The following is a 26,352-nucleotide window of genomic DNA, read 5'->3' on the forward strand; positions in this document are numbered from 1 at the left end:
GACTACCACTTCCTCCCTCAGCCCCAGGCACGCAGGTTGGAGGGGTGTGTGTTTTTTGGAAAAGCTCCAGGGGTGATTCTGATATACCCACCTTATTGAGAGTTATTACTCTAAAGCACAAAGAGCTCTACAAAAATCCATCATATGTACATATCATAATTTAATTAGCCAGCAGTTAGGCATGGAGATTGCTTCCAGTTTTCCATGGCCAGAAATACTATTGCATTGGCTATTTTCGTTAATCAATCTTTGTATAGTTCTGATTATATTCTTTGGGTAAGTGCTCTGCTACTGGAATTGTTAGCATCCAGGTGTATACATGTATTTAAGATTTTTGATCTCTGTAAATAACTTGCCCTTTAAAAGGCTTATACCCAAACAGGTATTTTTGCTAGTGAGTATTGTTTTTGCAGTCGAATGCTTTTCTCATTCAAGAAGTTTTGTGAAACTATTCCATGCCAGAATATAAAACATTACTCACTATACTTTGCTGAAATTTCAAGACAGTTAGTCATTATTGGTTATAATAGCGTCAACACTACAATCAGAAATTGTTCCTTTCCATATTTGTATTTTCATTTTGGCATTGAACGTCTACAACAGGCTACAGGAGACAACAAATCCCTAATGAGGAAAGTATTTGGATAAATGAAAAGCATTAAAATCATGTCTCAAACTAGATTTTTTTTAGAAGTTTATGGAATCCTGCATGTGATTTGATTAAATCACACTTTTTTATTCTCCTTTATTTCATCATTTTATTTTACATCTGTGAATGATGATGGAGAATTTCTTTCCCCCATTTTGGTTACCAGGCATTTCTTATGTTGGTTGGAGGGGCTTTTATTGAATGCTCAGCTCTAGAATTTTAATATTTCAGTTTTTAAAATCCTCTAGAAACAATACTTCCTTTAGTAAACTGCATAGACCCGAGCGTGGGACTGGATATGATGAGGATCATGTTTTCTCAAAGTGAATATTAGGATGTGTGGGCCACAATGTGATCTAGGCTAGAAAATCTGCTTCGTGTGTCTCTTAAGGAGGCACCTGCACTATAATAACCCTGGCTGCCACCTACCTGGAATTGCCTAAGAAGATATGGGAGAGGTGGAAGGGGGGAGGTCTTTGAGTGTCTCAACTTGTCTACTTTGGGAAGAGGCTCAGGAAGAAATCTGTTCTAGAAATCATCCCCTTTGCTTCATGAATTATTTCTATATTTAGAAAGCAAATTTCCCTACAGTGAAGTATGTTGAAGAAATTCTATATAAATAGAAGCAAGATTCTGTATTTGGGTAAGTTTATTGTAGTCAGCTCGGGACATGGTGAGTTGAGTCCATGTGATTCAATATAGGGGATAAAAATCATTTATGCTTTGTATATATAGAAAGTGAGGGAGATTTCTGATAACTTTCTACAATTTTCTTTCATTGATTTTGCACATTGCAAAAGTATAGCCTGCTTGCGTCTCTGGCTTGCCACTTGGTCTCTGGGGTTTCCTGAACTTTGCAGAACAAGAAAAAGTTTGTTTAGGAATGCTGTTTTCCACTACTTTACATAGGCCTGCACTTTCCAGTGCACTACCCACTAGCCATATGTAACTACTTAAATTTTCATTTCAATTTATTAATATTAAATAAAATTTAGCCTGGCCTGCACTGCTCAGCAGTTGAGCATCGACCTATGATCCGGGATCGCACTTGCCCAGGTTGCAGGCTCCATCCCCAGTAGGGGGCCTGCAGGAGGCAGCCGATCAATGACTCTCTCATCATTGATGTTTCAGCTCTCTCTCCCTCTCCCTTCCTGTCTCTGAAATCAATAAAAACATATTCAAAAATATATTAAATAAAATTTGAATTTAAGTTTTCAGCTGCAGTAGCCACATTTCAAGCGCTCAGTACCACACGTGACTGATGGCTGCTGAGTCGGATGCACAGATAACAGAGCATTTCTGTTAGGAAGTCTTGTACAGCACTGCTCTCTGCAGTCCTGGCACCTCCAAGAGGAATGTTGACGCCTCTGTAGCACCTTTGGAAAGGTCAAGCAGGAAGCTCTAGTAGCTGCGTTTTGACATTCTTCCCCTTGCTATTAATTCAACAAGAGCTAACATAAAGATTCATCGAGGACCCCTGTGCGCTCCTGAAAGGCAGCATTTACATCAAGCCCTGCCTGTAGTGAGCGTTTGTGAGAGGCAGTCGGTTACATAGCAGCTGTGGGCTCCAGCTACTCAGAGCAGTAAATCTGGTATCTAAAATGTACCTTTGATTCTAAAAGCTGAAAACTATTATTCTGGTAGGAGCAGTTTATAAATAATAATTTAAGTGGTTTTGATCCTCCTCTATTGATTTTACAAAGCAATTCTATTAACTTGTGATTCTGAAATGTAATATTATTACTTCCCAAGTTAGGCAATACGGTTTTTAAAAATTACTATGTAAATTAAAAGACCATCTTTATAAAGTACTTTTTCACAGACCAAAAGAATTCCTAAGATATCTGTGCCGTGCAATTGCTCTTAAATATAGTCTACTACACTTACAAGTCTCATTTTTCATTTCCTTCAGAGGAGATAGCATAGCCTTCTTTAGTCATATATTCTGACTTAATGTAAGATTTCAGGTCGTAAGTCTGTGTTTAGCTTATGTTTGAGTATAGGCTATGCTGACTATACTGAATAATAACTTGGGCTATGATTATATGGAGAGAGATCAGAAATTCTGACTTAATCAATGATTTCACCTCATTTCGGACCTAATTCTTAAATGTAATCTATCGAAATCCTTTAACATTTCTACCTTGGAATAACTTTCCAACCTTTTGGTTATCTCTGTTCAGCCTCACGCTCTCCAAGTTTAAGGCTTTGAGTTCAGTGTTCTGCATCCTAATAAGATGACCCTCTCTTGAATTCTTTGTTACACTCATGTTAGTATGTCCCTGTGATGGGCTTTCCCCCCTCAGTGTATTACACTGTGACCGCGTGTTACCTTGCTACTTGAGTACAAAGCCAATTATTCTACATATTATACTTGTGTTTTGTATTTAGACTTGTTAAAATGTGCCTGCCCTGTGCCTATCAAACTTTATCAAACTTCATGGTTTCTGAGCTCAGTTAGGGAGCACCAAAAAAGGAGTATGTATTGGTTTTTTGCTGTTATCTTTAAGTCAGCTATGTATCTGTGTTCAACCCACATTTTCCTTACTTACTTTGTTGCCTCCTTAAGTGCATGTAGTAGTTTAACTTAGCAGAAGTCTGAGCTATTTGCCTGTTTTCACTTCCTTAAATGAGACACAGAATCATCTAGCTGGGGGCAGTCCATTTTAATGTTTGACATATGGACTATAATTAAGATTAAGTTAAGAATTAATTACTTGTAGTTTTCTTTTTCTTTGAGTTTGAAATCTACCTTCTCCTTTTTAGGTTAATTTGCTCAGTAGAAAATTGTACCTTTCATATTAGTTGTCTTAACATATTGTGAATAGTCTGCTTAACTCAAATTGATATGTTTTATTCTCAAAACATACTAAAGTATTCCTAGTAAACTAGATAGAAAACGTTTTTATCAAGGATTTAATAAAGTAGGCAGTTTGAAGAACTACTTGTATAAGATCTGAGCTCTTTAATAGCAATAGGGGTTAGCAAACTACAGACTGGAGACCAAATCTGGCCCACCACCTATTTTTTACCTATAAAGTTTTATTGAAACACAGCATATACCTCATGTATGTATTATCTATGGCTGCTTTCGCACTATAATGGCAGAGTTGAGTAGTTGCAACAGAAAACATATGGCTTTCAACCCTAAAATATTTACTCTCTGGCCCTTTACAGAAAAAAGATTGTTGACCCCTGGTATAATAAAAACCCTTGAAGTGGAGAAAATAGTTAAAGGTCCTCAATTCTATCTACTTTTGATTCTATCTCAAAGTTGGTAGCAACCTTAACAGGTTGCTAAGCCTGCCTGAACCTCAGTTTCCTCATCTGCAAAATGAGTCTTTTAGAATTAATCATCTCTAAGGTTGACTCTCAAACACTAATAAAATTCTATAAATCCATAAAGTGTTTAAGAACCATTTTTGCTGTTTTACTATAGCTTTGTGTTGAAAATTCAAACCACATGCAGTCACTAAGTTTAGAACACTAAATAAACAAAACTACTAGCCATGAGACATAAATTAGGAACTTGCTACCATGTTTCAAAAGAATTTACCTTTTAGTACCCTTTCTTAAATAGAGCTTTCTTAATAGTATGAGTATTTCTAGATCTTTGACTTCAGTGGTAGTTAGAACAGGCCTTGATACATAAAACTAACATATTAAGAAACTCAATTGAACTTCATTTGGAAATAAAAGTAAAGCATCTCTAAAATTGTAGTTTCTGTGTGTGGGAAACATGGTTTGCTTCATAAAAATTCCATTCCCACCCAGCGTTTAGGGAACACATATAATATGTGAAGTGAAATAAGCTTCTACTGTGGAAAGAAGAACTCAGCATTTTCATCATGGTAGCTGACCATAAAATTCTGCATAAGAACCTCCTGTGCATTAACCCTAGACTGAGAAATCTAAAAAGTCACCTGGAATAGTATCATCATGATCACTTTTCTGTTTTTTGTTCTTCCCTTTCTGCAGTCTCTCTTTTTCAATTTCTATTCGTAGAAAGAAACCTTAACATGACCCCTACTCCACAGAAAAAGAATCTTGTGGAAATGTATTTCTAGTAATGTTTTCATATATTTATTAAATGTCTACACACGTAAAAGATTTCTTTTTCTTTGAAAAAAAAAAAAAACACACAAGAGTTCAATATTTTAAACTTAGGACTACTTGAGTGAATTTATACTTAGATTACCTAAATGAGTGTTTCTTGCCTAGACCAGCAAAAGGTTGTGCTCACGTTCTAGCTGTATGTTAGTAGGGTTAGTAAGGATTTGCATTTACAAAATGCTCTACACTTTGCAAGCACTTTCATATACATTATGACTTTCGACAATCCCATAAGGTAAGTGATGTCAGTTTTAATATCCTCACTTTACAAAGGAGAAAACCTGAAGAGGTTAAATGATTGGCTCAAGTAGCCTCCTCAACCAGAAAGTGGCAGAGCCAAGGAACACACCCGCAAAACTGAACACATTTTACAAAATAATTTTTGTGGTTTTTCGTGTTACTGAAACAATAATTCCCAGCCATGTTCCACCCAAGCGTCCTAAGGGATGTCATGCACTCAATATGACTCAACTAGGAATTGGGAGAGGCTAAGCATGTGGTGTAACGGAGTCATGTGTAGTTGATTCTTCTGTGTGGCCTGATTGAGAAATGCTATACAAGAGTAACACATAGATATTGTTAACATCAAAAGGAAAGGCGGGGAAAAGCTTAAAAAAGAAAAATGACTCATTCCTACTACCCAGAGATAATTATCACTAATAACAGTTTGGTTTATGTTCAGTCTCTTATATCTATATTAACCTTTTTTTCCCCAAAAAAAAATGAGATCATACTGTAGATTGTTTTAAAAGCTTTTTTATGTAATTCATCGCAAGCGTCTTTCCGTTTCATGAGACATTCTTCTGCAGCATCATTTTATAGAAGCTGCAGACTATTCCATTTGTGGTATGTGTTTGAGTTCCAGATGTAAGTGGTTGCATACACCTTTGCGGTCCCCGACAGTGTTACTGTGGTGTATGCACATGTGACTGCTTTGAAGGAACCGAAAATTATTTAAAAGCTACCCCTTTTCCAGCTGTCATCTCCTATATATTTGACTTTCTGAATGATCATTAAGTAACCATTTGTTAATTAACTTTATATTTATGTATTTGTTGTAATATTTTTTTCATCTCTTTGCTTTAGGGTGCAGTACTAGCAGCTGTGTCAAGTCACAAATTCAACTCATTCTATGGGGATCCCCCCGAAGAGTTGCCAGATTTCTCCGAAGACCCTACCTCCTCAGGTAATTGGATCATTCGTTCATTCAGCAGTGTGAATCATTTGGTGTCTACATCCTTTCTTTCCCATTCTGAATAAACCTTTTCCTGTGAACCTAGCCAGATCCTCCAAGCAATTCTAAGGAAGTTTGTCAGCAACCAAATACCATCCACATGTGTCTGGTTCCTTTTAATTTTAATACCAGAGTTGCTCTCACCTACTGCTCCAAAACCAACATTTCACTTTTTTCTTTTCACCTCAGAAATACTTCTTCCCCTTTCCCCACTCCAGACCCAACAGTGTACTTCATTCAATCCAACATTGTAGACCATCTTTTTGGATCTTTCAGATTACCTTCTACCTCAATAAAAAGTTCTGGTGTAAGATTTCCCCCATGTCAACCATAGTAGATCAGACTTTGGGACAACACTGCTTTTAATTGAATCTTTCATTGTAAAGTTGTCTTGTGAGTTATCTCTTGAAACAATTTACAGGTTCTTCTCCTTTTCTAAAGTTGTAACACATGTATACAAGCATTCAAGGGAGAAGAACACAGAAGAGTTACCCGTTTTAATGAAATATATATAGGTAATCCTGAAAAACCCACCCATGTTCACAAAATTATATTATAAAATGCTCAGACTTTCATCTTACCAGTGAGATATTCTCAAGTATCATTTACTAAAAATTCATAGGATCCATAATATATATGTAAATGCATGCATGTTATAGTATTTTAATTTTATTTATATATTTCTTTATCAGTTTAACTCCTGCATCATATGCCCTCTGCCCTTGGCTTTTCCTCTTTCATTAAAGTCCCTCAGCATTTGCCATGTGGTTGACTTTGCGCTGTTGATATGGTTTTTGTACTCTTGAACTGGCTCATTCAATATTCACATATTGCCATTGGAATCAAGGCCCAGGGCCCCTCCTAAGGCATGAGTTGTTTATCCCTCGCAGTTAGCAATGTAGAAAAAATGGACATGCTGGTGCTTCTTTCCTGTTGGAAGCATGAGCACTGGTCCGTATTTGCTTCTTTCTTCCTTTGTTTATATGTGTATGTGCATACACGCTTGCATGCTTATGCCTTGTGCAGAAGAACAGGATCAGCTTTCCCATTCCAGCAGCTGTACACAAGGTGGGGCAGAAGTAGGTTTACAGTTGTGAGTACATGAAACACAGAGTTTATTCTTGTGTTATTGTTTATTAATTATTATATTATGTCTCATTTGAACAACTCTAAACCTATTTTTGCCCCACCCTATAGTTCCACATTTTGACTTTAACCAATTGGGATGTGAACCTTCCTCTTCTAAGTGAAGGGGGTTTCCCAAAAAAATAAAAAATGGGAATCTTAGAGAAGAGAGTCTGAGGAGGCCTTGCTCTTGTTCTGACGTGGTAATTGCCTGGAGCCCTTACCCCCTGAAAGGCAAGGCCCTGGTTGTGTTTATAGGTATAAGCACCTGGTTCCCCAGTGCTCCCCACTGTTTCCTGCCAGTCTTTTTGTTCCTTCACCTGCAGCTTTTTGTTGTTGTTGCTTAGCTCAGAACCTCTTTCTTTACTCCTCACAGTCAGATTACAGTTGACCCTGTCTCTGAGGAGTGGATCCAGTAATGGTTTTATGTTGTACTGTGACTACCTGACATGGTCATATACGTGGGATATATTTAGAGATTTTAGATCAAAATCTCAAATACCATTTTCATCTTTAGAAATGGACCTACAGATCAGTGTGGGCCTTGCAATGGCTTCACAGACCTGGTCTTTAATGCTTCCCCTTAATATGTACCTCTGCCTAATAGTATAATGAGCTCTTACATTTCCTTTCTGTGAAAAGTTGGGTTTTTCTTTTACGCAAAGGAATTGTCTTTAGTTATAGACATGCTTATTTTCTATTAAATACATTTTTATTGCCCAAAGTATTCCATTTTTCACTCCAGTCTCTAAGTGATGTGATTGAAATAGTTTCTGATTACAGTACTTGCTTTTTAAACAAAAATGAAATATATTACACTGTCTTGCAGTTAGCCTGCAAGCCCTGGCTTGAATTAGCTGTTCAGTTTTGCATTTCTTCTTCCCTTTCCTGCATTCACACCCTATTTCTTTCTCTTTTTTTTTTTTTTTTTTTTTTGTCTTTTTGTCTTTTAAAAAATTTCTGGATCTTAATGATCTTGCAAGCAGTCTATATCTTCATTTGATGTGCTAAATGGCTGTTTCTAAAATATTTTTAAATAGCACTGTTCAAGTGCTGCAATTAAAATATAGAATTATTATGCAGTCACATGTCTGATCACCTACCATAAACGAAGAGGAAGTTTTTATATACTTACAAGTCAAAGACAGAGAAGAAATTTGAAGAAAATTCTAATATTTTCCTAACTTTCCCATAGCTATCAGAAACCGTTCATATGTTCCTAAAAACTAAGCCATTTAAAGGGACACATTTTACTATTTTATCAGCATTACTTATCAATAACTATCTGCCAGCAAGTTTCCTTTCCTGCAACCAATGGTTGTGTGGGTGGTTACATAAAACTATCTGGATTCACATAAGAGCTTTACACTTTCATAAATTAACTCATTTTTAATCTCATTTTTATCTATTAATATTTTCATTCATTTTCGAACCAAAATTGTTCTCTAATTCTAATCCTTAAATTCTGCGCCATTTATTTTAAGTGCCCAACATTATCCTTTCCACTGTCTTTCTGTTTAAATTTGCATGGGTTTGTTTTACAGTATAAAACACAAAGCACCTGAAAGTTCTTCCAAGCTCATGGCAAAAAGAGAAACCTGATGATGGAGCAGGTCCCTATAGGGCGGGGGCCAGAGGGCAGGGAAGGAGGGCTTAGAGAGAGCAGTGCAAGAGCACCAGCTGTGCTTTCTTGAGATGCACTGTTTTTCATCTTTACATGATGCCTTTTCTGTTCTTTCTATGAAATGATAATAAATGATAAGTAGTTAGATGTTTTAAGGACCTGTCGGGCAAAATTAAAAGCTGACAATCCTATTTTGGTCTCCCCCAAAATTCTATCTAAAATCACAATTTGAAAACGAATTTAAAACAAAGCAGCTTCCCAATTTGTCATCTAAAGAAGAGTCTCGCATGTTTAGGTATGCTGTTTACATTGTAAAACAATTTTTATATGAGATTCATTTCTACGTTGATTATTAAAATGAGTTCATTAAAACATTCACTAGAATTGGTTTAGTTTAATCTTCTAATAAACAGTACATGTTGCTTTGTTACGTAATAATCCAAAACGGAAATGTTCTGTTCTCATTTTCACATCCAAGAAGTCAAGAATCGGAACCCAGTATTTTGACTGAAATCCTTACAGTGCCAGTGAAGGGAACACGGGGGCTCAGGGGACACAAGGGCTCACTTTGGGCCCAGCTGGGGGACCATGCTTCTTGTGGCTCATCTACTGGGCCCAACTGTGGCTTTGATAACCTGCTTGCTCTAAAATCATACTGTTTGTTGTTTGTCCATATGCTGCCTTCCTCCTAGGACTTCTAGCAGCAGAAAGTAGGTATCCCTTTGTTTTCCTCTAAGGTTTATCTTTTATGCAAAAGTATTTGGCTTTGCATGGTTCATAGTCAGCTTGACTTTTTCCTTGGCTGTTTGTGTTTAGATATTTAATTATGAATTTTAACACTGCCTGATTATAAAATAAAAACTTGGATACATTGATTTCCTGAGGCATTGTTATATAAGTAATATTAACTTCTCACTTATGTCATAAGAGGAAAAGGAGGCAGTGTTAAAATTTTAACTGCACTGAATTTTATTTCACATCTGAATTTCAAGCACAAACATTAATTCTGGGGGAAGGGTAACATTTTACTTTATAGTTTGCTTTCAAGAAAACGCAGGGTAAGTGAATTTTCCTTTGACAATTACATATGTATAAGCAGTTTTTATTACTTTCTGTTATTGACTATTTCCAGTTTATTAATATGAAGCTGTGAAATAAAATACTGAATTTATGTCTCTTAACTTTTACCTTCAGAAAGAACATTTATAAAGAATAATGTAGTATCTAGATTTTAATTACAAAGGGATGTGATTTGAGTATGTGAGAATATTAAAGTAAAAGGTATGTAAGAAATTACACACAAATAAGTACAAATAAAATTAAGGCAACCTGAATAAGGTAGATTATATCAGTGTCAGTATTCTGGTTGTGATATTACACTGTAGTTTTGTAAAATGTTACCAATGGGGAAACTGAGCAAAGTGTACGATGGATCTCTGTGTTATTTCTTAAAACTGCATATGACTCTATAATTATCTCAATAATAATTTCAGTTAAAACAAAAGAATAAACCTTTACCTTAATGTTGTGCTTACTGGAGGGAAGGTATATAAGAGACAAAGATAAATTAGAAAATCTGGAAGCTAATAATTGAATTAGTTCATTTATTTTGAACTAATAGAAACATCATTACATCAGTTACATTAGTTACATTAGTTAGTTGTAGCTCAAATTACAGCTGATTTAATACAGTCAATCGCCACTTAACAACCTGGGATAGCCCGGCCGGGTGTGGCTCAGTGGTTGAGCCTCAACCTAGAATCCAGGAGATCGCAGTTCGATTCCCAGTCAGGGCACATGCCCGGGTTGCAGGCTCGATCCTCCATGACTCTCTCATCATTGATGTTTCTGTGTCTCTATCTACCTCTCCCTTCCCGTCTCTGAAATCAATAAAGATATATAAAAAAAAACAACCTGGGATACATTGTGAGAAATGTGTCATAAGGCGATTTTGTTGTTGTGCAAACACCAACAGTGCACTTACCTCGGTGGTATAGCCCACTGCTGTGATTGTAGGCGGTACACTTTTATATGACTGGCAGCTCAGCGGGTTTGTTTAAACCAGCATCACCACAAATGTGTGAGTAATGCGCTGCACCGCCACATTATGGCAGCTACTTGATTAGGCAGTCGGAACTTGCAGCTCCATTATAATCTTATGGGACCACTGCTGTATATGTCATCTGCTGTTGACCTAAACGCCACTAAGCGGTGCATGACTCTATAAAAACCTCATGGCGTATTAGCTATCTGTTTCTATGTAATAAATAAGCACAAAGCAGCATTTATCGTCTCACAGTTTCTCTGGTCAGGAATCTGGGCATAGATCTTGTGCCTCTGGCTCAAGATCTCTCTTGAGATTGCAGTCAGGCTGCCGTCCAGAGCTGCGGTCCCTTGCGAAGGCCCAGCTGCAGGGCAAACCCTCTTCCAAGTTCCCCCCGCGTGGCTGTTGAGAGGCTTCCGTTTCTCACTGGCTGCTGGGCCTCTCCGTAGGGCTGCTCACAGCATAGAAGCTTGCTCCCCTCAGCATGAATGATCGGAGGAGGACACAAGTAGGAGGGGAGCTCAAGACAGAAGCCAGACTGTATAACCCGATCTTGGAAGTGCCCCCCTATCACTTCTGCCCTGTTCTGTTCATTTTCAGTGAGTTATTAAGTCCACCCCACACTCCAGGGGAGGAACTGCTTATACAAGAGCGTGACTACCAAGAGGCAGGGATCTTGGGGACTCTCTTAGAGGCTGCCTACCATGTAGAAGTTAATGGCTATTGAAATGGAAGACTCTTCCCACTTCTGCTCTTGTTTCTACAGATTTAGCACCCCTCTCCTTTAAAAAATAAATCAGCAGGCCCACTATGTCATTTGGGAATGAAAGCATCTTGGAGGTATCAAGGAGGGCTTTTCCTTAGTTATAAAGCTTTACACGAATGGGCACTTAACAACCAGCAGAATGTTATTTACAGTGCTTTGACACTGAAACTCATAGACACGGACAACAGTGTGGTAGTTACCAGAGGGAAGGGGGGGTAAAGGGTAAATGGGGCCAAATGTATGGGGACAGAAGATGATTTAACTTTGGGTGGTGGGCACACAATGCAATATACAGATGATGTATTATAGAATTGTACACCTGAAACCCATATAATATTATTAACCAATGTCACCCCAATAAATTCAATAAAAATAAAAAATAGACTCAGAAAACCATTTTAAAACAATTGACAGTTTTATGCTCTTTTTATTATTTCATAATAGTAGCAGAAAACTTTTGAGACTCTTAGAAATAGTAGAAATATTCAAAGTTAAAATGTGTAATTATCACCCGGCCAGGCGTGGTTCAGTGGTTGAGCATCAACCTAGGATCCAGGAGATAGTGGTTCGACTCCCGGTCAGGGCACATGCCTGGGTTGCGGGCTCGATCCCCAGTTGGGGGCATGCAGGAGGCAGCCGATCAGTGACAGCTCTCTCATCATTGATGTTTCTATCTCTCTCTCCCTCTCTTTTCCTCTCTCTGAAATCAATAAAGACATATTTTTTTTAATGTATTATCAACCTAATTTTTAGATACAAACTTGATTACCAAGTGAAGTATGCAAAATTAAAATACTATTCTGAAGGCAAAGCTTGATTACTTTCTAATAAATTTGTCATTGTGCAAGTTTGACCAAGGCCTAAGAACGTAAACCTTATATCAAGGGTGGGGAACCTTTCTTTTGCCAAGGGACATTCAGATATTTATAACATCATTCTCGGGCCATAAAAAATTACCAAATTAAAAATTCGCCTGCTATATTTGGTCAAACATTTAATTAACTCACCCCTAATGTGATGACTGGAACTGCTTCTCTTTGGTGAGGCCTTGGCAGGGCCAGACCTAATGATTTCGCAGACATATATGGCCCGCGGGCTGGACATTCCCCACCCCTGCCTCATATGGTAAAACTGAGATTAAAGAGAGAACAGAAATTGGATATCATACCAAATGAGAATTATTCAGGTACCTTGCTGAGGGAGAAACATGGTTTCAGGAGGGGCCCATCTGGAGTGGATTATTAGAGACTGAGTTCTGGGACTCACTCTTCTGCTCACTGCTTTTGCCCCAGGGTTATTTAACACTGCTGAGACTCCAGTTCTTCAACTATAAAAATATTCGTCTACAGGGCACTGGTATTGTGAAATCACAAAAGGTAATAAATGTAAAAGCACTTTGGAAATTATGAACTACTATATAAATATAAGTATTAAAATAATTTTTTATTTTTATTGAATTTATCGGGGTGATATTGGTTAATAAAATGATATAGGTTTCAGGTGTACACTTCTATAATACATCATCTGTATATTGTATCGTGTGTTCACCGCCCCAAGTCAAGTCTCCTTCCATCACCATTTATCCCCCCTTTACCCTCTGCTTCTTCCCTCACCCCCTTTCCTTCTGCTAATCACTGTACTGTTGGCAGTGTCTATGAGTTTTTAAAATTAACTGTTGTTTTTGTGATTTTTGTTACAATACTTTATTTTCAATTTTTCGGAATTTGCTCAGAAAAAAATAATTTTAATGAAACAGGTTTTGTAGTGTGTTTTTTTGTGCAAAGCACAATGCAAGTGCAGCCTGGAACACAACCGTGAACAGCATCCCTACAGTCCTGCCGTTAGTTAGAGGGGCGAACTCATGTACTGTTTGTTTATTTATTTATTTATTTTCTTCAAGGTAGTTACAAGTTTATACAAAGGTCTTATATAAAAACATCCTTTTCAGTTTTTGAGAAAAGCGAATAGATCTTTCTGATTTGACATCATTGATCACGAAAATAAATGCTAGTAGCAGCTTAAGAGCCTGTGCATGTGTTGTGTTTTGTGTTGTGTTGTGTTGTATTAATTATTACTACTCCTCAGTATAAAACAAATAGCAATGGTAAAGCCCCCAAAATGTATGTATGTACATTTAGATTTTATGATGAATTGAAAAAGTATGAAACTTTTAGATGGGCTTGATATTGAACCACACATATCAATTATATACATCCGTCAGGCTAAAAATATGCCTGTGGTTCTGCTGCTTATACCCAAAGGAAGAAATAACAGAACTAGAAGATGTCAGCGGAAGGTGTTAAAATGATCAACGGTGAACAAAGATTTTGAGGTTAGAACAAAAATAAGTGTTTATTCAGTTTGAAAAGACAAAGGAGAAATGGAATGCAAACTCATTTTCCTACCTAATTTCAGAAACTTAAAATTAAGGGCACTTTGCAGAGTTTGAAATAGATAGGCAACTTGAGTACAGCCATGGAAGTGCTGTCCTTTCATGATTGAAAAGTCACAAAGTTAATCACATTAGGGTACAAGATAAGACTATAAGTCAGGTCAGAAAAGGTAGCAGATTCAAAGAAGTTAAATAGACCTGTTGTCCTAGTGGGTCTTCCCTTCTGGAAACAGGCTAAGAGATGCCTTTGTGTTTTCCAGCAAGCATCCACTGGGCCCCTACCAGCAGATTAGACTCTAGGTGAAGGTGTTGAATTCCTCCTGCTCATCCAACTCGTCTGAGACTTTCCCCTAGGCAACCTATTTCTGTGCCCATTTGCTTCAGGGTGATGACTTTACACAGCAGCCTGAGAGTCTCTTCCTCCAGGCCAGAGATCATACCTGTTTTCTCTGAAGCTCCTGCCTAGCATCTGGCAAAAAGCAGGAATGTTCAATCAAGGCTTTGGTTATTGTCTGACTCAATAGGGTTCAAGTTCTTTTCTAACTACCATATCCATGCATAAACCACAGGTAGCTTTTTGTTGAGGGTTCCCCCTGTTTTCTGATACAATATGGCCAATTAGTGTAGTCAGTCAGGTAGGGCATAGACACACCAGAGTTGAGTCCTGGCTCCACCACTTCTAGCTGTGACCTTCCTTGGCCTCTCTGAACCTCACTTCACTATCTAGAAAGGTCGGGTAGTGTATCTACCTTCCTGTATTTTCCTGAGGATGTGCCTGGCACATAATAAACACTTCAGAATTGGGAGCTGCTGTTGTTATGATGTTTCTTTAGTACTTCATACATGTAGTACATTAACTCTTTACCTTGTAGATGTTATAAAATGAATCAAATATAGACCTGCCTTAAGGACCTCACAGCACAGGAAAGAAGAGTAAACAAGTGCACACGGAGGGTAACCCATGGAGCCTGTTGGTGGGGCAGGAATTGCACAGAGCTTTGGGAGTTCCCAGACCAACACATGGCACACCCTTGGCCTGGTACAGCCAGAATTACTTCCCAGCAGTTACACTTGCCACCTTAGTGTTCACCAGATACAAGGTTGTTTTATTTTAATCCATAGTATTAATAAACTTCTACCTCATTATATATCAGCATAAGCGATGCTGGGGGGAAAAACAAAAATTAGATAAGATTTCACTAAAATAACTGAGTGAAAATGACTATTAGGGTTCGGTGGCGTCTGTTGGGTTTTTTAATATGCAAAATAAATTTCACTAGTATTTTTGTTATTGAAGTTTCATGAGTCCAGAAGTTTAGAACAGGCTTTAGTAACTTTATAAAGCTGATGTCATCTCATTCTGCTATTGATGGTGCCCTGGGGTCAGGAATTCACTGGCACATTTGGGACTAATTTATTCATATCATCTCTTGCTTTCCAAGGCTTTCAATAAAGGATGATGAATGAGCTGACTTTGAACCAATTTCCAGATTTTGTGTTCTTACTCAGAACAAAGTAAAAGTCCTGAGAAGAGCAGGTAGAAGGAAGTGGATTCAGTTAATACCTTTTCAGAAACAGCAGGGAAAATAAGGATTGATTTCTGCTGTGGACCTTTTTTTATCCCCTTAATATCCACTTAATGTTTTCAGTGAAAGAATACCAATAGCCTGGTGGGCGTAATTATTCAAAATTAAAAAGTATCCACAGTCCCTTGAACAGTGAGTGATCAAACTGTGGTACATTCATGCCAGGGAGTACTACTCAACATTAGAAAGGATTAAATTATTGATACACACAACAACCAGGACGAATCTTCAGAGAATTATGCTGGGTCAAAAAAGCCAATCTCAGAAGCTTACATACTGTGTGTTTCCTTTATATAGCATCTTTGAAATGACAACATTATAGAAATGAAGAACAGATCAGTAGTTGTCGGGGGTCAGGAGGGAGTAGGGTAGGCGGGAGATAAACGTGGCTGTGAAAGGATCCTTGTGGTGATGGAAAGCTTGAGTTGTATCAATGTCAGTATCCCAGTTGTGGCTTTGTATGATAGTTTCCCAAGATGTCACCATTGGGGGAAACTCAGCAAAGCATACGTGAGACCTCTCTATTTTTTCTTAAAACTGCATGTGAATCTACAGTTACCTCAAAATAAAAAGTTAAATTTAAAAAAAACAAAAAAAACTGGCCACAGTAATTTCCATGTGGATAACCCCTTGATTTATGACTTAATCCCCAAACCTTTAACATAATTAAATAGTACTGCAAAAAAGCAATTGCTTATTTAGCAACTTTTTTTTCTAATGTAGAAAACTTGGACCATATGGACAAGAACAGAATGAAGTATAAATAGGAAACTAAAGATAACTGCTGTTGCCCTTTTGGTGTGTTTCATTTGGGTTTTTCTGAATTTGTATATGTTTTCAGTCATAATTGGGAATATACAGTTTATGTGGTTTTATATTCTTTCTTTTTAATTTTATATCATAAGAGTTTTTCTGTTTTTAAAATTCTTTAAGAGCAATTTTCGTTTGGCTGCATAATCCATTATATAGATGTTCTATAATTTATGTGATCATTCTCTAATTATTAGATTTTTTTTCTTCCATTTTGTATGATAAATATCCTTATACATAGATTTTTTTTCTACATTTGCTGTTTTTCCATAAGGTGGTTTTTTGTAAACAGAATTACCGACTCAACGTGCATGAGCATTTTTAAAGCTCTTTCTTCTGTTTCCAGATTGCTTTCTGGAGAAGTGGTAGCCATTTACATTCTTACCAATAAATACATACAAATGGATGAAAGTCCACGACCAGAAGTAATTAGAAACGGCATAGAGTTCCAGAACAGAAATATCCAAGAGTTTTATCTTTATCTAAAGCAAGGTTTCTCAGCGTCAGCACTATTGGCATTTTGGGTGCATAATTCTTTCAGGGGGAGGGGGCTGTCCTGGACATTGTAGGATGTTTAATAGCATCCCAGGCCTCTCCCCCACCAGATGACAGTAGCAGAACCTGTCCCCCCCCCACCACCACAGTTGTAACAACCAAAAATGTGGGGCAGAGTTGCCGCTGCCTGAAAACGGCTGATCCAAGACTTACATGTACAACAAGACACTTATTCTTAGAATTTCCCTAACGTTGTGCACACTAATATTCTGAAGTCTCACCTCTCGGGGTTCTTGTCTTTCTCTGGAACATGAATGTACAGAATTAAATTATTCATGCAGAATAAAAGAGGCTAATCATTTCTTTAAGGCTGTGTAAGTGACTTTGTTACTACTCAGTGTGTCTCTTTCCCTGCTGATACCTCTTGGGATTCCTGGTTATATAAGAGGAAATTTGAAGAAAGTGACCACACTACCATTTGCTTTGCCCTGTGAGAGTGATTTGCCCTAATATTTAATGTGGTATTTGGAAGTGCCCGTCAGTCTACTTGCCCTTTGTCTTCTAAGTAAAAAGGGCCCAACAGACTGAGAACGACTTGGTTCTCTTGGCGTTGTGTGTGAACGAAGGAAAAAGAATGGATTGGGATATTTGTTAACTTAAGTTTGAGCCTTAAAAATCCTAAGAAGCCTGTTTTATACCGCAGGAACCCCCAGTTGAAGGTGTTTGTCCCTCAGATCTCCAGCTGCGTTTACCTTCAGTTCTTGATGGAATGCACCTATATGAAAGGTTCACCTGTGTTATTTCTGTAATATTCCAAAACATCCTGGGGTCACAGAACCCACATTCATCTGATGTATAGCTTGCTGCACCCGGATCTTCTAGTAGCTCAGTTATAGTTGATGAATTTCCTTAATTCAAGTAAGACAAGCTTCAGTTTACTTTGAAAAATGAAGAGCACACACTGCATTGTTAAGAACATACACTCACTGAAAATACCCTATCCTTAAAGGTATGAAAATCTAGTTAAGTCTGTCCTTCACTAAGGACACTAACCTTTGAAGTTCTGTTTGTTGGCCCATTGTTCTGAACTGCAAGGTTTAGATTACCAAGGTTAGTCTGACATTGACTTTCTGTACTGGCTGTTTCTTTTCTGTTTGTTCCCCTCAGGAGCAGTCTCGCAGGTGCTGGACAGCCTGGAAGAAATTCACGCACTTACAGACTGCAGTGAAAAGGACTTAGATTTTCTACACAGTGTTTTCCAGGATCAGCATCTTCACACACTACTAGATGTAAGTCTTTCTTTTTTTTATTATTTTTGGGGAGTAAATATTTAGCATATCATTTTACTTCATATTAATTTTTCAATGTCCATCATAACGGTCCTTTTTTGGTTGCTTTAAGTCTGTGGGAAATCATCAATCACAGATTCATAGCTAAAAGAAAGCACTATATTATATATAGCACAATGCAGTATAGCCTAACAAGTCACGGTGAAAAAAATTATGTGTGTGTGTATTTCTATTAGAAGAATCCGTTGATCTTAGCTGTGATTACTTTTTATTGCTTTAAACATTGTTTTGAAACATTGCACCTCAAGCATGAGTATAGGAAAGAGAAAAGCAAATAAAATACTGTGTAATGGACTGTATTCACACATTTCATACTTAATATTGCTGGCTTTCATAGATTCAGTGTCTTCTTAAAACATAAGAATATACCTCATTATTAAATAGGACAGGCTCCATTGACAGCAGATTGAGATACAAAGAAAAATCAGAAGCCGATAGTTCACATCTGCCTTCATTTCAGTCACTTTTCTAGTAAAATGCCTTTCTTAGAGAACTTGGTTCACTTCAGCAGTGAAAACTTTCTTAGTACATATTAGTCTACTAGTACATAGTAGGGTATTTTAACAAGGAAAACCTTCCCTTAATAAGAGAACAATAATTGCTTTGGGGTGCCTAGAGCTTTTGGTGCTAACTCTGATCAGTCCACCATATGATACAAATTCAACTAAAGCAAAATTTTCTAGAATGTATTCTATAGAACATTGCTCTGGGAGAGAGTGATGAGTATTGCCATTGGGGAAGGGTAGATCTTAAATTTATTGGTTAAATTATTGGTTGACTAATTAAGTTTAGGAAATGCTACATTCTTTATTCCCTTTGTACAGATTTACAGTGGATGTTAGCATATTAACACCTCTAAGATGTCCTATAGCAAAGAAACCCGGTTAAGAGAATTTCTCAAACTAATTTGAGCACAGACCTTTTATTCACAATCCTGTCGAATTGACGAGCACTAGTTTGGGGAAAGCTAAACTAAGAGTGTTGCATTATGTTTCAACTTCACACTGGGTGTAGTCATAGGTATCTGACATGGACTTCTTTCCATAAATGTGGTCAAATTAAATTATCAAATTTTAAAAATTAGTTTGGCTTTCTTATATTTTATTTCTTGCTCACATCACAGCCTAATGCAGGTAGATGAGTGGAGGTCTCTTCCACATAGTAATTCAGGGATCCAAGTCTCTTCCACTGTGTGGCTCCGCTATCCCCCAGCACTTTGGAATCTTCCACTGCATCCTCTGCACGCAGCCAGCAGGTGCAAGAAAATGGAAAATTTGGTAGGCTCAAGGTTGGAAATGGGCTGTATCACTTTTGCCAATATTTCATTGGCAAGTACTAGATACGTGGTTACCTAGCTTCAAGCAAGCTAGGAAGCATAGTTTTTAAAATGTGGTTAGTGAAATAAGTCAAAGAAAGACAAATACTGCATGGTGTCATGTATATGTAGAATCTAAAAATAAAAAAAATAAAAACACACAAAAAAACCTGAACTCATGGAAACAGAATGGAATGATGGTTGCCCCTGACTCGGGAGTGGGAGGAAATGGAGAGAGGTTAGTAAAAGGGCACGGACTTTCAGTTATAAGTGAATAAGGTCTGAGGGTCTAATGTATAACGTGGTGACTGCAGTTGGTAACCCTGTATTTTATAGTTGAAATTTGATAAGAGTAGAACTGAAGGGTTCTCACCAAAAATAACCAAAGGATCAATATGTGAGGTGATGGATGTGTTAATTAACTTGATTGTGGGACTCCTTTTACTACGTACACATTTATGAAATCATCATGTTTAAATCTTTAAATATATTACAATTGTATTTGTCAATTATATCTTAATAAAGCTAAAAATGTACTCAGGAAGATAAGGAAATGATTCTTTAGTGTAGTTTATCTCAAGTGATTTGAGGACATTTCAGATTAAATTTATTTCAAATAACTTATTTTCCTTTGGCACCACAATCCCTTGAAATTCATTCTCTTTTGTGACTCACGCCTAGCATTCCTCCTCCACCACCACCACATCCTCATCATGGTTGTCACTATTATGTGTTATTTAAATTAGAGTTTGACCTCTGTTCATTGGCTACTTGCATATCTGTTGTTCCTCATCATTGCATCATATGATGCAGAAAGTTTTCACAATTGTGTGTATTTGCCACGGAAGTCATACACTTTCCTAGACCTAGTACGTGGGATATATGAAAGAAGCTGCAGCAGAGCATGGAGATTTAGTTTATTTCCATGTAGTCTGTGGTTAGGTCTTTGCTAAGATTTACTGACCTTTAGATCAACGACTTTTTGTCATGTAAAGGCTCAAAGAAGCCCAAATTGGTTTTCGAAGTTGTATTTTTCTTACTAATATAGCAAGGTATCTGAGCATGCCAAGCTTGAGACTGCAGGGGAAATGCAAGAACATTTTTAGTTTTTACAAGGAAGGGCAGATGGTCAGAAAGAGACTGGCCTTTGGAGCTGAGCCAGGCCGCCAGTTATTGCCCAATACTAAACTTCTCAGACCTCACTGAAAACATTTATTTTGAATAACTGCTGCATTCTTGGGTAGACTTTGTTATAACTCCAGAAAAGACTCCGATTTTAGAGAAAGGAAAACATGCTTAAAGTTCTTTTGGGTGCTTATGCATTTATAGACTTCAGATGTGTCTACAGCATCTGCCCTGTCAATGCACCTGGATTTGAAAAGGAGCTGCTGGGTTGAAAAGGAGCTCTGCTCAGTGAAAAGACGCCACGTCTGTGGAATTTAGCAGACAAGTGCTACACGTGAACCCCAGTCCCTTCCTGAAATGCCTGACTGTAAGGCCGGCCCTGGGCAGTGTTGGGATGCATTTATTTGGTTTTGAAGAGCCAAACAGCCATCCCTCAATGAAAGCTGAATCATCATGGATGACATAGGCCATCATGGTCTACAGTCCATAAATACGGTTCATTAAGCTCTTATTTCAGAGCTAAGAGGCTACCTTTCAATAATGTAATCAATTAAGTATTCAAGTGCCTGCCATATAGAGAAACCTAATCGTTAAAATTTGTTAATACTTAAATGCTTGTGGTATACACAAAAAAAGGAACATAGTGTAACCAACTCTTGAGAGGAAGTTTTTCCAACTTCTACGACCGTTCATTATTCTTCCTCCTAATGTTTTACATCCCGCACTTGAATTTGGATTGTTTTGTTTTGCAAAATCAATGTTGATTCCTTTTTAAGGATTCCAAGCAGTGACACCTAGTGGCATAGTTTTGTGGACCATGGATTGGCTGTTACTTAATCCCACTGAGCCAGTTTATAAAATATCTTAATTATATTTGAATAATTCCTGTTAATTCAAAAATAGATAAATTTGAGGCCATAATTTTTAAGCTGGCAAGAACCAGGATTAAGTTCCTACAGAAGACAAAAGATCATCAATTATTTTATTTTTTCCAGTCATACTTTTAAAACAGTAACGAACTCAAAATTCAAAGAAACATGATTAGCATTTGTTTGGAGGAAACAAAACATCTGTCATGTTGGAAGAATTTATAGTAAAACAAAAGAAATACAGTGGTTCCACTGAGGGGGAAGTGCTTTCTGATTTGAATTCTAATAAAACATACCTAGTTTAATCTGTGGTTAGAAGTAGGTCCAGAATCTCTAAATATTTACTACCCAGCCAGTTCCACCTGGCACACACATGCTCCTACTCACTTTGTAGGAAGAAATAAAGAGGCTTGAGGAGGAGCTATGCTTAGCCCAGCTTGATCCGGTATGTCTGCTTTCAGAAATTAAAAGCACTGGTGCAGAGATGGTCTGTATATGAAATATATAGATCGATTTTAGTACAATACAATTTAGCATGTGTATTAATTTACTAAAGCTGCTGTAACAAAGTACCATAAAACTGGGTGGCCTAAAATAACAGAAATTATTCCCTCACAGTTTTAGAGGCCAGAAGTCCTAAATCAAGATGTCAGCAGGGCTATGCTCCCTCCAAAGACCCCAGGGAAGAATCCTTCCTAGCCTCTTTCAGCTTCTAGTGGTTGCCTGCAATTCTTGGCATTCCTTGGCTTGCAAATGCATCACTCAAGTCTCTGCCTCCATCTTCACGTGGAATTTTCCTCTGTATGTCTGTGACTCTGTGTCTTCACATGGCCTTCTTATAAGGACACCAGTCATTGGGTTTAGGGCCCACCCTAATGCAATATGACCTCATCTTAATTACATCTGCAAAGACCCTGTTCCCAGATAAGGTCACATTCTGAGATTCCAGGTAGACATGAATTTTGAGAGGAGAGTATTCAGCCCAGTACAGCATGGAAAACTGACTTTGCCCTGAATTGGTTCTTCAGGTGTGAGTGCGAATTACACAAATCTAATATAAAATAGTGATATGTTATCCTGTCATTCATTAATTAGGCTTTCTTGGGAATTGGTGCTAAAGTATAGTTATAATATTAAAGTGTATTTTAATGATTGATATTTTGAACCAGTTTTGGGTTGGAACTTGTATGCGAGACATGGGATGGACAGATGGTAGATGTTTCTTTTGATGGACTAAAAAATCAAGGTTTTGTGGGGGGGCTTTAGCTAAAAGGCATTTTGCAGATTTTATTCGGTGGTGGTTCTCATTCTTCTCAATGTCTTGTAGAAATGTTCCTATTACGGAATAAATGTTTATTTTGTAAGTCAACAGTGTTATAAAACATTGTTAAGTGACACATTTATCTCTCTCTGCCAAACTCTCACAACTGAGTTTTAAACATTCACCCACCATCTGTCATACCTCCGAACAGCTGTTAGCATTTATTGCATACTGCTGTTTTCATAGTAAATATGACACCCCACCTATTGAAGATTATTTTCGTGGGAAGTCCTAAAATTATGTTTTCTGAAAATATAACTAGTTATTAGGTTAATAAAGCAAAAACTAATGGCAACAGACACTTAATTTAGCAGTTTTATATTAATTTATAAGTAGATTTTCATAATAGATCAAGTAATATTTTCAAATATTGCATTAGAAATAAACTGGCGTCTGGAATCCTCCATATTTTGTACTATTGACATCTTAAATTTTTTACTGTTTGGGGAGAGTTAGAGTTAGAGATTTTTTTCTATCTGACCTGGAGTTGGTACTGGAAAACTACAACTCTTGATTTACTAGTTTGCTTTTTTTGAGATGATTTTAAATTAGTAGTCATATTTGGGAACAGCATATTTTTAGAACTTGGAAGTTTTCTAAAAGAACTTCTGCAGTAATTTGATGTTTTTGAGCAATTTGGGGTCTGAGAAATAACTTACTACACTGTTAAATTTGGACGTTTAAATAGATTACCAGTCAGGAAATGCCAAAGCGAAGTTTCCCATGAATTTATAGTCCAGTCAGTTCGCACTTAAATGTCTGGAATAAGAAGGCCTATCTGAGGACCTTCAAAGGCTGAGCTACTGGTACCTTCTCAGGGTCCCATTCTGTCTTAAGAATGAGCTTCAGCAAATATGAAACCAGCTGGGCAACGGGCCAGTGGTGGTGGCTCTTGTGCTACTGACCCCTGGGGCTGGAGATTGAAGTGCTCTGCTGCTCACTTTGGGTATTGGGGTCTCTCATTCCACTATTACTAACTGGATGGGCAAAAGCCCCCATATCTGTTTCCATCAGTGTATCGAAGTATTAGTGTAAGAAAAGTACCACGTAAAACAAAATTCCTAGGATAAAGAGAGCTAGAAATATGATTTATCATGAATATTTTAAAAGTAGTTATTTCTTCATTTTAAATGTAGATAGCAATAGACGTAGCCCAAAAAAGCTACTAAGGTACCTGGTCATTTGATAAGCAACAATAAATAACTAATACAAGCGGAAACGAGGACTGTCCACTCCTGCCACCTCTGCTTAGCATTATACTGGAGATCTGGACATGGGTGAGTTGTACAATTTATAAATGATACCTCCATAAAGCTTTTAAAAGTGAAAAAATGAAAAGTAATATGTTTTCTTTTTATTTAAGAAAACCTATTTTACCTTTTTTGTCTTCTTAAAGTAAAGCACTGTTAGAAGTTTCTTCCACGTACTGTGGGTTCTAGTGTACTGTGAACCCCATAATGTCATTTGCAATCAACTCATTGCTCCCACTATAATGTCACTTTCCAGTGTCTCCGGGCATTGTCCCTGTGTCCTAACATCAGTCCTGCAAACCCAAGCTGCCTGCCCTCTGCAGTGCCCACAAAGCCCACTGAAGGGATCATCCCAGTAGATTTCACAGGGACATTGCACTGATTTCCCCATCTCGATATTTAGCTTTATGGCTAACATTTTACTGTTAACTGGCTTTAAAATGCTAAATTTGTTTTTTTTCTCCCAAGGACTGTTTTATTAACCAATGTATAGTTGTGCCTTGTGGAAGAAATCCAGATTGTCTTTTTTGTTTAAAAACATTATGAATTACATAATTTTATGTCTTTTTCAGTGAGAGGAGGTGTCTTCTCAGAGAGGCATGCTTTAGCTTATTCTTTTAGTTCATTTCTTCTTCATTCAAATACTTATCTGTCATTTCCCAGAGTTCACAGCTTTTTTCCAGATTTTTCCATATAATATTAATTTTTGTCTTTTTACTGTGGGAAAATATACATAACATAAAGTTTACCCTCTTAACCATTTTCAACTGTACAGTTCAGTGGCGTTCATTACATTCCCATTGTTACGCAGCCATCACATCTCCAGAACTTTCTTCAGCTTCCCCAACGGGAACTCTGTACCCATTAAACCACAACCCACTATTTCCTTACCTCCGGAAGCCTCTATTCTACTTTCTGTCTCACTGAATTTGACTAATGTAGAGACCTCACAGTATAAGTGGAATCACACCAAATTTGTTCTTTCGTGTCTGGCTTATTTCACCTAATATAATGTGCACAAGGTTCATCCATGTTGTAGCCTGCGTCAGAATTTCCTTCCTTTTAAAGGCTGAAAAATATTTCATTGTATGTACATACCACATTTTGTTTATCCATTTACCTAATAGCAATGTTTTATGGTAGATAATTATATAATAGGGAAAAAACAAGTTCTCCAAATAAAGCTGTCTGGTAGTAGGGAATTTAGCCTTAATTCCATCCCCAGGCAATTGTTCTAGCTGGGCTCCAAGTTAGCTCCTAGGTTATACATATTTGTGAAAGGAATGCGTGATTTTTCACTGAAAGTATTATTAATTACAGGAGTCCCTCTAGTTACCTTATTCAGATGAATTAATTCTTAAAAACAAGGATTGGAATTCATTCTAAAATACCAAAAATAATGAACCCACTTGTCCCCGGTACCAGTGTTTCCCAGTGAGTGCCATTCTCTTTTATGACACCACAGAAAACTTTACCAGAAGGCAAAGGAATGTTCAAAAGCCTTCAAAGTGCAGCAAGCACTGATTCTTCTTCATGCTGTTCTCAGGGAAAGGAAAGATCCCCCTCCCCAAAAGGAATGTGATTCGCTCATTTGAAAAGCATTCGATGGTGTTGGCTTCAACATTCACAGTCCAGGAACATAGCTGCTCCTTCTCTTTGTGGCCCTTCAAACGTTATCTCATAAAACCACTTTTGCAGGACTGTCTTTGTTTTGTGCTTTTTTAACTTCCCACAACAGGAATTCATTTTTGCTACATCTACTTGTACAAACCTTTGTGTTTACTTATGCAAAATAGAGGGCATCTCGTAAGTCAAGAATCATTGTATTGCATCAGTTATTAAATAAAATAGTATGTGACATACATAATATAAATGTTTTCTTTTAAAGCGGCAAATTACTAATAGCAAATTCATTTAGTATAAATATCATTTAAGTATTATTGTGGATGCTTCAATATGTAAAGCACATTAGGAAATGAGGTTTTTAACACTTTTTAACAATGTTTTTAGTGTCTTTTTAAAATGGAAAATAAATTTGTATCATAGTGAAATTTGTCACAATTGGGCGAACTCTTAGATCTGGTATTCAAAAGTGCACTGTTTCAGAAGATTTGATTAAAAGCAAAATAAAGCCATATCATCTACATAGGCTTGTTTTTCCTCATGCTTCTTTTGCTTGCTCAAGAGTAGGCATTATGATTTGTTTCTTACAGGACTCAATTTTAGAGCTATTTGCCAAGTGAAAAAAAAGGCCCAGAGAACAGTCCAAGGCAGGTCATCTGACA

The 26,352-nt window shown here is 37.3% G+C and overlaps 1 protein-coding gene across 4 annotated transcripts in view; it reads left to right on the forward strand.

Moving 5' to 3' along the window:
- CASK (calcium/calmodulin dependent serine protein kinase) overlaps positions 1 to 26,352 on the forward strand; it is a 370,370-nt gene that overhangs the window by 266,007 nt on the left and 78,011 nt on the right. For all 4 annotated transcript variants that reach the window (XM_081126670.1, XM_081126672.1, XM_081126671.1 and 1 more), the window contains exons 10-11: positions 5,849 to 5,948; positions 18,006 to 18,127. In XM_081126670.1, coding sequence (XP_080982796.1) covers positions 5,849 to 5,948; positions 18,006 to 18,127 — 222 coding nt within the window. The remainder of the gene's footprint in view (positions 1 to 5,848; positions 5,949 to 18,005; positions 18,128 to 26,352) is intronic.

This window comes from Miniopterus schreibersii (genome assembly GCF_964146895.1).
Source record: "Miniopterus schreibersii genome assembly, chromosome: X".
NCBI lineage: Eukaryota > Metazoa > Chordata > Mammalia > Chiroptera > Miniopteridae > Miniopterus > Miniopterus schreibersii.